The sequence below is a fragment of the Orycteropus afer genome, unplaced genomic scaffold (genome assembly GCF_000298275.1).
Source record: "Orycteropus afer afer isolate SDZICR_OR568_19922 unplaced genomic scaffold, OryAfe1.0 scaffold00726, whole genome shotgun sequence".
Classification (NCBI taxonomy): domain Eukaryota; kingdom Metazoa; phylum Chordata; class Mammalia; order Tubulidentata; family Orycteropodidae; genus Orycteropus; species Orycteropus afer.
Genome location: NW_006922313.1, coordinates 95820 through 110520, shown reverse-complemented (window position 1 = coordinate 110520; position 14701 = coordinate 95820). Strand labels below are relative to the sequence as shown.

At 60.7% G+C, this 14701-nt stretch overlaps 1 protein-coding gene across 1 annotated transcript in view; it reads left to right on the top strand.

Annotated features, from left to right (window-relative positions):
• Positions 1-1990: 1990 nt before the first annotated feature.
• The window catches only part of PPP1R12C (protein phosphatase 1 regulatory subunit 12C), a 14223-nt gene continuing 1512 nt past the window's right edge, over positions 1991-14701 (top strand). Inside the window, 21 exon segments of the mRNA XM_042783194.1 lie at positions 1991-2044; positions 2951-3067; positions 3154-3284; positions 3369-3487; positions 8465-8624; positions 9840-9984; positions 10076-10150; positions 10511-10584; positions 10658-10785; positions 11029-11102; positions 11314-11472; positions 11575-11618; positions 11920-11979; positions 12217-12333; positions 12546-12636; positions 12791-12874; positions 12949-13009; positions 13155-13240; positions 13353-13393; positions 13478-13580; positions 14365-14469. Coding sequence (XP_042639128.1) covers positions 1991-2044; positions 2951-3067; positions 3154-3284; positions 3369-3487; positions 8465-8624; positions 9840-9984; positions 10076-10150; positions 10511-10584; positions 10658-10785; positions 11029-11102; positions 11314-11472; positions 11575-11618; positions 11920-11979; positions 12217-12333; positions 12546-12636; positions 12791-12874; positions 12949-13009; positions 13155-13240; positions 13353-13393; positions 13478-13580; positions 14365-14469 — 2028 coding nt within the window.

Genomic DNA, 14701 nt, shown 5'->3' with positions numbered 1-14701 from the left:
ACCACATTGGCTTCTCCTGGCTTTGGGTCACCTCTCGGCCCTGACACCCGCTCCTTCTATGGATGTGGGGCACGTCTGACGCCTTGTACCTGGGCAGTTTTCCCCCTCCCCCAGACTGTGGGATCTCTCCCAGCGCCCCCAGCCCTGCCTACCCCCGTGCCATTTGCTGTCACGTCAACTGCGACACGTGGCGTCGCCAGGTGTGTCAGAGCGGCGCCGTCCTCATAGGATCCTCAGTGCCTGGCTTTTTGGAAATAGATTCCCAGGGCTCTCCCGAGGCACCTCTGTCTGGGTGACTGGGACCTCCAGCCTTTCCGTTAGCAGCTGAGTCGGGTAAATGTGTCCACCACCCAGGACTCCTTCCGAGGGTTCCAGAACCCTGTTAGTCCCCTCCCTCCCCAGCCTGGGCCCCCATGCCCTCTCCAAGTCGCCTGATTTCTGCCTTCAAGGCTCCTGTGTCCCGGGACCAGGGTCACCTCCTTGCCCCCAGGGTTCTCTCTCGGTTCTGAGTCCCCTCTCCTCCCCCGGATGGGGTCACTAGGGACAGGACTGGCCACAGAGAAGCGCCCCCATCCCTGAGGCCTCCCTCCCGGTGTCCCCTTGTCAGTCCGGCCCCATCTGCTGCGGGAGCCCCTCAGGAAGTGGAGTGAGGGTTCCCGGTGGAGCCGTAGAAGGACATCTCAGGGGGTGAGAGGGGGGATCTGCGTGAGGACTGCAGTCCTCGGGTTCCCAGCAAGAGGCCGCAGTCCGGGAAACGGGCGCCGTCTGCCCTGAGTTCCGATCTCGGCTCACCGCGCGCGGCATCTTTGCTCTGTGGCTCTCAGTTTTCTCTGTAAAACGGGGCCAGCCTCAGCCCCACCCCCTCAGGGCTCTGCGGGGGGACCGGGCTTACGGGGTGGAGGACTCGCTGCTGAAGTCCCGACGGGTCATAGGTGTTGAGCTTGGGTGCTGCTGTCCCCTCGTGTAAATGTCCTCAAGTCACGTCTGACTCACGGTGACCCCCGAGTGCAGGTGGAACTTCTCCGTAGGGTTTTAGAGGCTGTGACCTTTCGCAAGCAGACTGGCAGGGCTTCCTGGCGGGGCACTGGTGCTTAGGTTCAAACGACTAACCTGTTGGTCAGTAGCCCGGTGTTTAACTGTTTGCCGGGCCAGGGACTCCAGGCCTAAGTGCTAGCCCTTCCGCTTTTACTCTCTGCATGCCCAGTCCTCTTCCCTGCACAGACCCCGGTGCTGTCGGGACAACAGTCTTGCCCCAGAGCAGGGTACCCCTTCCCCTGGAGAGCGGTCTCAAGACGGCGTCCCCCTCCTACGCTGCCCCTTGCCCCTAGCTCTCTTTGGCCTTCCCTGAAGGAGTCCTTGGCTCGGGTCTTCAGACATAGCCCCTTTCCCCAGGGTCCCCCGAGGGCCCCAGCCCGCAGCCTCGACCCAGGCCCCCTGCACAAGGCTGCCTTTCTGGTGGTAGGTGGCCCTGGCCTCCCACCACGAGGCCGGCACTCCCGCCCCAGGGCTCTGCGGCAGGACTGGAGGGTAAGCAGGAGACGCCCCGAGAGGGCATGTCCCACCTTGGGGAGCCTTGGGTGTGGAGTGACTGACCCACCCTGGGCTGCTGGGGCCTGCCCCCGTTTTAACACTGAGAATCCAGGTCCCAGGCACACTGGACCACTGATTGGTGCCTCCTGCATCTTGGCTAACATCTCCACGGGGCAGGTCCCCAAGCACCAGCACCCCCGCCCTGGCGGTGCCCTCCTGCTTCTCATGCCTCAGCCCCTGCCTCAGATGGGGTCATGAACCCTGGCCAGGCTGGTACAGTCTCCCTGCCTCAAATGGTTGTGCACTGGGGCTGGGGGCTGGGTCCCTGACTCCGGGGTCTGAGGGAGGAGCTGGGGGAGGAGGGGCTGGGCCCTAGATTCCTGGCTGCCTCATGCCCAGGCCCGGCCAGGTCCTTGAAAGGGAAAAGCCCATCTCCCTCCCGCCCCCCTCCCCCATCGCCATGGCGACCGGCTGGAAATACACCAGCGCAGAGTTCATCCCGTTCCCAGGGCACGTGCGGCCCCCCTTCCCCGCCGACTTTCCATGACTTCATGCCCTCGGCCCTCCAGCCTCCTCCCCCCTTCCCCAGATGGGAGGCTGGAGAGGTGAGGGATTGGGGGGTTCATGTATCTTGAGGGCCCCGGAGTCTGGGGCCAATCTCCTCTCTCAGGCCCAGGGGCCCCGCCAAGTCGCTACCTTGTGTGTTACAAGCGGGCCCCGAGTACCGCTCCTGCTGCCCTCTCCCTGACCGGGTCCAGGACCTCCGCCCCCGCCGCTGTTCTCGGGGGTCTCCGGCGGGTCATAGGTGCACCCTGAGGGGGAGACTGGCTGCACCCCTGAAGCCCAGTCCTGGGCGGGCCTCCTGAGAGGGGAGACGCCCCAGTCCCCAGCACTCGACCGGGAGCCCCCGTGTGGCGGGCATTGTGCCTGGCGCCGCAGGGACCATCTTGCTAACCCTCCCGCTGCAGGGAGCCCTCAGTGAAGAATTGGAAATGCAGGACTCAAGCACTCCCCAAGTTAGCACAGCCGGGGGGCGGGGTGCAGAGCCAGGGCCCGCAGCGAGCACCGGGTGGGCGCTGGGTCTGACGGAGGACTGCTCCGAAGCCCCTTCCCTTTGGCCCAACATGAGGGCCCCATCCTGTGGGTAGCGCGGGTGTGTGCTGACCAGCAGGTCGGGCAGGAGGGGAAGCCCTGTCTCTCCGTGGGCCGTCTCCGTGTGGGCGTGGCCTTTCTGGGCGGGTCTCGTGAGTGGGCGTGGTCTCGGGGGGTGTCTCCCATGTGGGTGTGATCTGGGAGGGGCTGTGTGTGTGTGTGTGTGTGTGTGTGTTTGTCTGTCTCCTGGGAAGGGTCTCCCATGTGGTCTGAGCTCCTCGGGAGGGGGCTCTTGTGTCTGTGTCTGTGTGTCTGTCTGTCTCCCGAGTACGGTTCCCGTGTGATGTGGTCACGTGTGGGCGTGGTCTCCCTGCGCGTTGAATACTCCATGGACTCGACCACTGGGAAGTTAGGGTGCCCGGGGCCCTCGCAGCGGGGGCCCTCGGTGTCTTTTTCCTTGCCCTCTGCGCCCCCTCGTGCCTTGGGTCTGTTTCTGGTCCGGGCTGAGCCCGCCCCCGGCCTCCCCCGCAGGCCTGCATAGACGAGAACTTGGAGGTGGTGCGCTTCCTGGTGCAGCAGGGCGCCACCGTGAACCAGGCGGATAACGAGGGCTGGACGCCCCTGCACGTGGCCGCCTCCTGCGGGTACCTGGACATTGCCAGGTGAGGCCGAGGGCGGCGGGCGGGGCCAGCGCAGGGGCGGGGCCGGCGCAGGCGCAGCCCTGACCTCCCTGCCCCCACCCCCAGGTACCTCCTGAGCCACGGGGCCAACATCGCCGCCGTCAACAGCGATGGGGACCTGCCGCTGGACCTGGCCGAGTCGGACGCCATGGAAGGGCTGCTGAGGGCGGAGATCGCCCACCGAGGTGGGCCTCTGGCTGTTGTCCGCTGGGCTGTGCTGCCTCCCCTCCCTGCCTGCCAGGGGGCTGCCCTGGGGCCTCGAGGCAGCTCTGTGTCTGTTGCCTCACCCGTGAAGGGCACGTGTGCCCGTTCCCGGGGCTGCCCGCCAGTCCTGCACACTGCGTGGCTTAGAGCAGCAGAAACGTGGCCTCACGGTTCTGGGCCTGAGGCCTAGGGCCGAGTGTCAGCCATGTTGATTCCTTCTGCAGCGAGCTCCCTCCCTGCCTGTCTCCTAGCTTCTGGCGACGGCTGGCCGCCCGGGTGTATAGGTCATTCCACGGCTGTCTCCGCTGTGTCTCAGTGTGCCTCTCAAGGACCGCACTCATGTTGGATTAGAACCCGCCCCTCTCCGGTGTGACCACGTGAACTGACATCTTCCAGGACCCTATTTCCAAACCAAGTCACACCCCCAGGCACCGGGTTAGGGCTTCAGCCTACCTTTCTGGGGCTGCCTCCAAAGCTGATTGCAGGGTGCCGTGGGTCCGCGTCGAGGAGCTCAGGTTGCTGGGCACCTGACAGGCTCAGAATGATGACAAGACCCCCGGGGACAGGAGAAGGAGGCCCAGAAAGGAGGGAGCTTGTCCGTCTGGAAGTCTGTGAGCTTAGATGGAAGGGCCCCGCCAGCGGCCTTTACAGGAGACCATGTGTCTGTCGTCAGGGGTGTGGGGGGCTTGTGGATGACTGAGCCACCCCGTGCCCTAGGGGTCCAAAAAACAAAACTGACTGCCATTGAGTGGATCCCAACTCATAGCAACCCCCTTTGGGTTTCCAAGGCAGTAAATCTTTATGGAGGAGCTGTGGAGGCGTACTGTCTAAGGCACTTGACTGCTAACCAGAGGCTGGAGGTTCAAACCCACCAGCCACTCCTCGGAAGGAAGGTTGGGCAATCTACTTCTGTAGTGATACTGCCTGGGAAACCCTAGGAGGGGTCGCTATGAGTCGGGTCCAACTCCACGGCACGTACCAACAACAACAAAATCTTTATGGAAGTAGATTGCCCAGTCTTCTGCACAGTGGCTGGAGAATTTGAACCATCAACCTTCTGGTTAGCAGTCAGATGCCTTAGGCACTGCACCACCAGAGCTCCTAGGGGTCAAGGTACCAAAAAAGCCAGTGCTGTGGGGTGGTCCCGTGTCAGTGCCCCTAGAGGACAGAGGGGAACTGCCTCCCGGGCTTTTCAAGGCTGTGATCTTTAGGGACGCTGACTGCCACATCTTTCTCCCATGAGCGGCTGGTGGGTTTGAACTACCAACCTTTTGGTTTGCAGCTGAGTGCTTTAACCATGGTGCCACCAGAGCTCCTTTATCAGACCAGGAAGCCTGACCATTTTCATGAGTTTGTGTTCTGTCCCACGTCTTTCTGCCATTCTGTCCGGGACTTCCTATAGTGGTCCCTCGGGGGGCCTGTTCAGTGTTGAAATGCTGGGGTGACAGTCGGCAGCCGAGTTAAAGGTGGCAACCGCGCAGACCTTGTTACTATCCGCACCCCCCCCACACACACACTCCAGCAAGGTTTCTTCAGAGAAGGCCCTTCTGCTTGGGCCTGGGGACTGTTAGGTTGTTACTCAGGACCCGGCTGCAGGCCTCTAAGCCTGAGGCTGAGCACGGCGCTCCCCCGACTCTGTAGCCGCAGGCGGCCCGTGAGCTCCGGCAGAGCCTCCCCTCTGCTTCTCGACCCTGCCCCCAGCCAGCCCCGGTCTCGGTTCCACTGCCCTGTCTCCGTCCCCCTGGCTCCTTGGGGCCCTTTGTTTTTCCGACATTGACCTCTTGGAGGGAGTGGGTCTGCATGTTCCTTTGCACTGACGGTCCGTTAAACGTCTTTGGCAGGACCTTCCCAGTGCAGCCCGTCGGGGGACGGTTGCTGTCTGTCTTTCTCCTCACAAGCGATGCCAGCTGCGACCACTGTGGTCGGGGGCCTGCCAGGCTGTCCACCCGAGGGCTCGCTTGGCCCCTCTCGTTAGTTGCCCTGGCGTTGATTCCGCCCCGTGGCGCCCCCCGTGTGACCGAGTGGAACTGCCCCATAGAGTCACAGGCAGTAATCCTCCCAGGAGCAGGTCACCAGGTCTGCCCCCCGCAGAGCCCCTCAGCGGGTTTGAACAGCCGACCTTTTGGTTAGCGGCCTAGTTCTTCACTCTTGTGCCACCAGGGTTCCAGGAGAAGGGGACTGACCGTTTGACGGGTACAGAGTTTCTGTCTGACGAGACGTTTGGAACTGGATAGAGGGTGTGGTTGCAGAAAGAGCAGGGCAGTGCCTGGGGCAGGGCGCCCTGTACTGCCGTTGACGGTGGTGGGGGCCTGCCGTGAAGACCACTGCCCTCGGCCTCGGAGACCCCCCAAATTCATAGCACCCAAATCCCAGGGCGTCAGGATGCCCAACCGTGACTGTTGGAGGTTAAGCCAGAGCGCCCACCTGCCACCAGGGGGCGCCAGAGCGCGGCTCCCACCCGAATGGATTTGATAGCGGGTGGACCCAGGAATGGCCCATCTGACTGACGACAGTCCCGTCTCGCGGTCTACACGATGGCGCTTCTCGGATCCCGTTTTCGGCCTTATTGTGGAAACGTACTCAATTGCTTACACATACAGGCGGAGCCTGTTTCACAATGGTCCACACACAATTCGTTTTCTGTAAATGGGTCTGAGCGAGTCTTTCGGCGCCATTTTTCCAACAGAATGGGCTTGCTTTGTGTCTGTGTGTCACAGTTTGGTGATTTTCACAGTATTTCAAACTTTTTCATCATACTATGCCATGCCTAAATGACATATTTATTGGGCAAATCAGCTGTGAAAGAGCTATTTAAAGTGCAAAGATGTCACTTTGGAGACTAAGGTGTGCCTGACCCAAGCCATGGTATTTTCAGTCACCTCGTATGTATATTAGATCTGGACAGTGAATAAGGAAGCCCGAAGAAGAATTGCTGCCTTGTATTTGTGGTGTTTATGAAGAATACTGAACGCACCGTGGACTGCCGGAAGAATGACCAAATCTGTCCTGGAAGACGTACAGCTCGAGCGGAGTCGAGCATGGCCCCACTTCTCCTGTACTCCGGTCATGTTATTGGCAGGGACCAGTCCCTGGGGGAGGCTAGCATGTTTGGTAAAGTCAAGGGTCACTGAAAAAGGGGAAGGCCCTCAACACGGTGGACTGACACGGCGGCTGCACCGACGGCCCAGGTACAGCAGGGATCGTGAGGCTGTTGCAGGGCCGGGCAGGGCTGTGTTCTGTTGTGCGTGGGGTCGCTATGAGCCAGAGATGACTCCACAGCACCTAACGACGACACTCGCTGAAAGTCAGCAGCCTGACCCCACTCACGAGTTGCCCCAGGGGAGAAAGATGAGGCACTTAGCTTTGATAAAGATTACAACCTTGGAAGGAGCTCTGGTAGCGTAGTGCCTAAGGCGCTTGACTGCTAACCAGAAGGCTGGCGGTTCAAACCCACCAGCCACTCCTCGGAAGGAAGGTTGGGCAATCTACTTCCGCAGTGATACCGCCTCGGAAACCCAAGGAGGGGTCGCTAAGAGTCAGGTCTGACTTGACGACACATAACAACAACAACCACCTTGGAAACTCTGTGGGGCAATTCCACTCTGTCCTCCAGGGGCGCTGTGAGTCAGAATTGTCTCAACAGCACGTGTGTATTATACATACATGCACAAATATATAACAAAAGGATGTTAATGCAAACACATTCGTGGTGTGTGTGTCATAGCATGACTGTGAACAGGAATCGGCACCTGGGTAGGACAAAAGCTGGTACCCTAATAACACAGATACTTTGGTCAGTATTTTTCTTACTGATCAAGAACCCTCACTGTTAAGGAGCATTCTGGCTGTACTCGGCAAAACTGATACCAAACCAAGTCCACGCCATCAAGGTGATTCTGACCCGTAGTGACCCTATTGGATAGAGCGGAACTGCTCTCAGAGGGTTTCCAAGGCTGTACGTCTTCATGGAAGCGGACTGCCTCATCTTCCTACCACGGAATAGCTGGTGGGTTCGAACCACCAGCCTTTTGGTTACCAGCTGAATACCTTAACTGCCGAGATAGTGGTGGTGAAATGTGTAAAGTTGCTGGGTCAGGGATAGTCCTGGAAGCTGTCTCAGTTCTCTGGAGCTGCTGAAATGGAAATACCACAAGGGGGTGGCTTTGACAAACAGACATTTATTTTCTCGTAGTGCAGGAGGCTGCCCCTAGAGGAGTGCTTTCTCTCTGTGTCGACTCTGGGAGGTCTTGTGTTTTCTCAGCCTCGTTCCTCAGTGATCTTCACGTGACTCGGCATCTGCTCTGCCTGTCCCTTCTTGCTTCCTGGCTTCCTCGATCTCCTCTTTGACATCTCAGGAGAGATTGACTTAACAAGGCAGTATTCGCGCCTGTACTAAGCCTGCCTTATTACCATAACAGCAAACCCATGCCCAGAGGGGAGTATAACCACAGGTGGAGGGGTTAGGATCACAGCACATGTGTTTGAGGGACATAATTCAGTCCCTAAAAGCATAAGAAAAGTTGGATATCATCGGTTGCTAGATTTCTCAGTAAACATTAGCTTTTTTCTATAAATGGTGGTGGCAGTGATGGGGGTGATGATGGTGATGGGGGTGATGATGGTGATGATGGTGATGATGGTGGTGATGGTGGTGATGATGGTGAGAGTGACAGTGGAGATGGAGGTGATGGTGATGGAGATGGTGGTGATGGAGCTGGTGGTGGTAGTGATGGTAGTTATAGAGACAGTGCTTAGACAGGAAAAGGCCTGTGATCGTCATTTTCTGGCCCCAGCAGTGACACAGACACCCTCAGGAGGGCCCACCACTCCGCACTACGGTTTGGAAACTGCTGGCCTGGTCTGCTTGCTCCCCAGGCCGAGAACACAGAGGGAAAGGGCGGGAGGAGCTCAGCCCTGGTGACCCACACGTGTGCCATTCACCCCTCTCACCCTCCCAGGGGTGGACGTGGAGGCGGCTAAGCGGGCTGAGGAGGAGCTGCTGCTTCACGACACAAGGTGCTGGCTGAATGGGGGCGCCATGCCGGAGGCCCGGCACCCCCGCACCGGAGCCTCTGCCCTGCACGTGGCCGCCGCTAAGGGCTACATCGAAGTGATGAGGTGAGCCGGCCAGCTTAGGGCTTTCCTTAGCCCCTCCTGGCTCAAGGCTCGTCCCTTCCTTCTCACTGTCTTGGCCATCTGATCTGTTTCTTAGTTTTCTAGTATAGGCACCTAAAGCCTAGTATAGGCACCTAAAGTATACCAAAAACAAGCCAAATTCACTGCCATCGAGTTGATTCTGACTCGTAGTGACCCCCACTGGGTTTCAAGAGGCGGTAAATCTTGATGGAGGTAGATTGCCCAGTCTTCCTTTCGTGGTGTGGGTGGTGGGTTTGAACCACCAACCTTCTGGTTAGCAGTCAGATGCCTTAGTCACTGTGCCACCAGAGCTCCTTTAAGGCTATGTATTTTCCTCTAAATACAGCCTTAGCTGCATCCACAGGTTTTGATATGGAGTCTTTCCATTATCATTCAGTTGGAAACATTCTCTAAGTCATAATCTTTCATTTTTGACCCCTGGGTTATTTAAATTCTGTCCTTAATATCCAAATGTAGGGGACTTTCTAGTCGTCAGTTTAACACAAATTTTCTGGCTTAATCACACTGTGGTCAGAGAACGCATTCTGGGTGATTCCAGTCTTTTGAAATTTGTTGAGCTTTGCCTTATACCCCAGTATATAAAAGCTGGAAAAGAGTATATTGTCAAGCACAGCGTTCTGTATGGGCTGTTAGGGCAGCTTTGTAGCCACGCTATTTAAATCTCTGGCGTCATTCAGTTAAACCCCCCAGTTATCCCATCAGTTACGACGAGGTACTTGTTTCTGCTGTAGTTCTGTCGTTTTTACTTGGCGTGTTTTTAGCCAGGTTGCCTGGTACATGTGTGTGCTAGGCTGTTGTGGTACGTACTGTACTCTCTCATCCTCACCTGGGTCTCAGGGTCTCCTTTGCTCCATGTTTCGTTCTCTCACCGCTTCCCATATGAGCAGTTGGTTCCATTCTTACCTCCTCCTAGGCCTCATCAAGCATGAGTTGATCCCCGTCATTGTCCCCTGCTGGGACTTCTAGCTCCTGGGTCCAGCATGGGGGGCAGGTCAACCCCACATAGCAAAGGGGTCCCTCGGGGTAGGGGCTCCTTACCAGCTGATTCAGAAGTGTTTCCATGGTGTCACTGCTGGCCCGGCACTGAACGCAGCCCTGCCCACTGGCCAGCCCTGGCCCGGAATCCCCTGCCCCTGTCCCCCATGGACCTTGACCCCAAGCCTCCCCGGCCTGCAGGCTGCTTCTTCAGGCTGGCTACGACACAGAGCTCCGGGATGGGGACGGCTGGACTCCCCTGCACGCCGCGGCCCACTGGGGCGTGGAGGATGCCTGCCGCCTTCTGGCCGAGCATGGTGGGGGCATGGACTCACTGACCCACGCGGTGAGGGCAGGCCCGGGTGGCAGGAGGGCGAGCGGGCAGGCAGAGGTGGGGGGTCCCGCGGCCCCTGCTCACCTGCCCTTCTCTCCCCCAGGGCCAGCGCCCCTGTGACCTCGCGGACGAGGAGGTCCTGGCGCTGCTGGAGGAGCTGGCCCAGAAGCAGGAGGCCGTGAGTCCCAGGCGAGACCCTGCCGGCCCCTCGGGGCTGGGAACCAGGCAGGGAGGGCCTCCCACCGCCTGCTCTCGGAGCCCCGCTGCAGGGCTGGGGACAGGAGGGGCACGGGCAGGGTTCTGCATCTGAGGACACCTTACCACCACTCGGTCACCCAGCCAGCACTGGGCCGGCCCCTGCCGCTGGCGTTTCAGGGACAGGCCCTAGGCCTGAATCCGGCTCCGCTGTGGGTTGGCGCCGTGAACTCGGGCGACCTGCCCCTCAGCACGGGCCCTGGGCTCCAGCCGGGCTCCGCTGTGGGTTGGCGCTGTGGGCTCGGGGGACCTGCCCCTCAGCACCCCTCCTCTCTCTTGGCAGCTGCGGAGCCAGAAGGAGGCCTCTCAGAGCAGGGGCCCCGAGTCACAGGGCCCCTCTGGCAGCAAACACCGCAGGTAGGAGGGAGCGCCTGAGGTGGAGGGCACGGCGGGGGTGCCCCGGGACTCAGGCGGCCCCCCTGCTCCGCAGGAGCTCCGTGTGTCGGCTGAGCAGCCGCGAGAAGATCTCCCTCCAGGACCTGTCCAAGGAGCGCCGGCCGGGGGGCGCGGGAGGGCCCCCCATCCGGGACGAGGACGAGGGAGAAGAAGGTCCCATGGGTGAGGGGCTGAGACCCAGACTCATGGTCTGAGGAGAAGTGGGGGCCGAGACCCCTGGTCTGAGGGGAGAGACTGGGGCCGGGACATGTGGTCTGAGGGAGGAGGAGAGGGTGTCGAGACTCCTGGGTCTAAGGGAGGAGGAGTGGGGCCCAGATGAGACCCCTGGTCTGAGGGAGGAGGCTGGCTTCTCTGGGCCTCAGGCACCTGGTATGTTGGTACATCTTCCATCTTCTTCCACCACAGAGTCTGCCCCTGCAGAAACCAGAGCCCTCAATGGAGTCTCCTCCCCGGCCCCCTGCACCCCTAAGAGCCCCACAGTGAGTCTGGGGGTCCTGGGATGATGTGTTAGGGTTGTGGGGGGTGGGGTGCCATAAGGGTGAAGATTGTGCTTCCCAGAATCCTCTGGGACAACCAACTGCCTCTCTCTGGCTGTGGTGCTGATGGGAGTTAGAGTTGGCTGTGGTCCCTTGTGGGGGGTGGGCTCAGGGAAGGGCCTCCTGCATCACTGAGACCTCCCTCCTCTCCCAGCCGCCCGAAGAGACCCCCTTTCCTAGGCGCTTCGGCCTCCAGAAGACAGGGAGCTCAGGCGCCCTGGGCCCCCCAGAAAGGCGGGGTGCCGAGGGAGCCCCTGGGGCCGGGCTGCAGCGCTCAGCCTCCTCCTCTGTGCTGGAAGGGACCACCACTCAGGTGTGTGGGGTGAGACGGGCAGGGGGACCAGGGCCCTGCCAGGCCGATGGGGCTGCCCTTCTCTCCTCTCCCCTCTTCCTGCCTCTCCTCCTCTCTCCACAGGCCAAGGAGCTGCGTCTTGCCAGAATCGCCCCCTCCCGGAAGGTGCTGGAGCCCCCTGCCCTGTGAGTGCCAAGCCCCTGGGCCCCTCTGGGGGTGGCAGGCAGGTCTGGGTTCCTGCCTTGTCAGCACAACCCCTCCGCACGTTCATCTCCTCTCCGGGTCTGGTCTGGTCCTTGCTCTCCACCACGCTTCACCTCAGTTTCCCTTTCAGTACCTCTCAGTAAACGCTCAATCCAGACTGTGGTCTCTACATCAGAGAGACCTGGCCCCAGTGGCCTGTTGCCTCTCACCTGCCTCCCACCCTTCTCAGCCTTGCTCCAGCCCTCCCCCCACATACCCACCCAGTTCACTTCCTCCTCCCTCAGTCGGTGCTTAAATGTCACCTCCTCCATGCAGCCCACCATGGTCACCCTGCTCAAAGGGCAATTTCTTTTTTTTTTTTTACTGCAAAGTAATTCTCCTGACAGACAACCTGCTGATTTCTTTTGTGTAACTTATTTTGCAACTTTTCTGCTCAAATTTAATCTTCTCAGGATGGAGATGAGGTGTCTTTTTTTCACTGTGTGTCATCAGGGCCCCGCCCACAATGTGGGGCTTGATCGGTATTTGTTGAATGAATGAATGAATGAATCCAGGTCACAGATCCTTGGATAACTCTACTCCCCTTTCACGCAGGATTCCGGAGCCTGAGCCCCCAGTGAAGCCAAATGCCCCCCCAGCCTCCACAGCACCCCCAGCCGACTCCAGGGACCGCCGGAAGTAAGAGGCCTGGGGGCGGGGGGGGGGGCACCCAGCCGGGAGAAAACTACATTACCCAAGAGCCCCCAGCGCTCAGGACGGGGAGTCTCAGGGAGAGCTTGCCCCTCGGCCTGCTGGGAGTTGAAGTCCGCTCTGGCAGAACTCTGGCTGTTAGCCTTGAGGTGGGGACAGGGCCCAAAGGAACCCTCTCTGAGGCCCGGCCCTCTGCTCAGGTCCTACCAGATGCCGGTGCGCGACGAGGAGTCGGAATCCCAGCGTAAAGCCCGTTCCCGCCTCATGCGCCAGTCTCGGAGGTCCACACAGGTGGGGGGTGGAGTGGGCCCCCGACTCCCGGTCCGAGGGAGGAGGGAGCTGGGGTCAGGACTGCGGGGTCTGAGGGCGGGAGCGACTGGGGCTCTGATTTCTGGGGTGAGTCCCAGAGGAGGAGACTGTCTGACGGGACGCCTGTCCCTGCCAGGGGGTGACCCTGACGGACCTGAAGGAGGCAGAGAAGGCCGCAGGGAAGGCCACGGAGCCGGAGACGCCCACCCCGCAGAGCCTGGTGAGAGGGGGCGGGTGAAGGGGCGGGGCGGTGGCACGGGGCTCCCGAAGCCTGAGCCCGCCCCTCTCCCACAGGACCCGACCCGGAGACCCCGAGTCCCTGGGGTCGAGAACTCTGAGGGCCCTGCACAGAGAGGTGAGGTCTGACCTCCGGGAAAGTGCTGCTCACGTCTCACTCAGTCCTTCCCACTGCAGTGCGCCTGGGGCTGGGCCCAGGGACCCTGACACCGTAGGGGGAGGCCCCAGGCGAGGGGTCTGGCTGATTCCTGCCCCTCCCCCAGCAGAGGCGCCCGACGGGCGGGGACCAGGACCACAGGCGGCCAAGGAGCTGCGCAAAGTCGCCAAGGAGCGCAGGGGGCCTGCCGAGGTGAGGGCGGGGCCGGGGGCGGAGCTAGCTGGTGCTGGGGACGGGCACTGGGTGGGGCCTAGCGGGGCCACACCCCTCGGGCCTCCCGCTGACCCCGCCTCCACCGCCGCAGGGGGAGGAGGCGGAGCTGGCGGAGCGGAGCGCGGACTCCAGGTACCTGGCCTGAGCTGGGAGGACGGTTGGGGCTGCCTGTCCCGAGCAGGCAGCGCCCTCTGACGTCCTTCACCCCGACCCCAGCGTTCCGGACGGCCCCGTGTCCCGCCGGCAGCGCCCCCGGCGGGACGTCCACCCAGAACCTGAAGCAGAGCCGGAGGAGGAGCCGGACGCAGGTTTTAGGAAGGTGAGAATAGTAGCCCCACCGCCTGTAGGGTTTAATAGGCTGTAATCTCGGAAGGAAGGTTGGACAATCCTACTTCCGTAGTGATACTGCCTCGGAAACCCAAGGAGGGGTCGCTATGAGTCGGGGCCGACTCGACGGCACATAACAACAACAACAACAATCCTTATGGAGGAGGTCGACTTGTCTTTCTCCCGCCCAGCCGCTGGCTTTGCGGTTTGCAGCTGAGTGCTTAACCGTTTCTGCACCAGGGCTTATGAGGAGCCCTGGTGGCGCCGTAGTTAAGCGCTCAGCTGCTAACCGAAGGGTCACTGTTCAAACCCACCAGCTGCTCTGGGAACAAAGATGAGGCAGTTTGCTTGGGTAAAGATTGCGGCCTTAAGGAGCAGTTCCTCCCTGCCCTCTAGGGGTGCTGAGTCGGAATTGATTCGACAACAACGCGTTTGCTGCCGCCTATGCAGTGACTGGATGTCACTGTGGCTGCAACCACAGGCTCAAGTATAGCAGGGCTGTGAGGTTGGCAGCGACCGGGCAGTGTTCGTTTTGTTGTACATGGGGTCGCTGTGAGTCAGAGCTGACTCAGGGCACCTGACGTGCAGTGACCTGTTGTTACCTGTCACCTGTTACCTGCTAGGCCCCTGCCTCCAGTTTTCCCGTAAAGTTCCCTGCGTCCCACGGTTACCTCGCCCTGCCCCCATTCCCCTGCCTCACCAGCTGCCGTCAGGCCCCCCGTTCCGCCCCCCTCGGGCTGCAGGCCGCCCTGACCCGCCTCCTCCTATGCCCTCAGCTGTATGCAGAGCTGCGCGTGGAAAATGAGCGGCTGCGCGAGGCCCTGACCGAGACGACGCTGCAGCTGGCGCAGCTCAAGGTGGAGCTGGAGCGCGCCACGCAGGTGAAGGCCGAGCCCTGCACGTTGCAGAAACTGGCCCGGAGTGATGGGGGCGGGGTGGCTGGGTGGAACCTGAGGGGCGGGGCTTCTGGTGGGGCCTAAGGAAGGGGTGGGGTTTGTCATCTGGAGCAGTGGGCGTTAGGCTGGTCCTGACTGAGTGGCTTGTGGTCCTGAGTAGGGTGGGGCCTGTTGTCTGGCATAAGGGGTGGGCGAGCTTGTGAATCTGACACTGGGT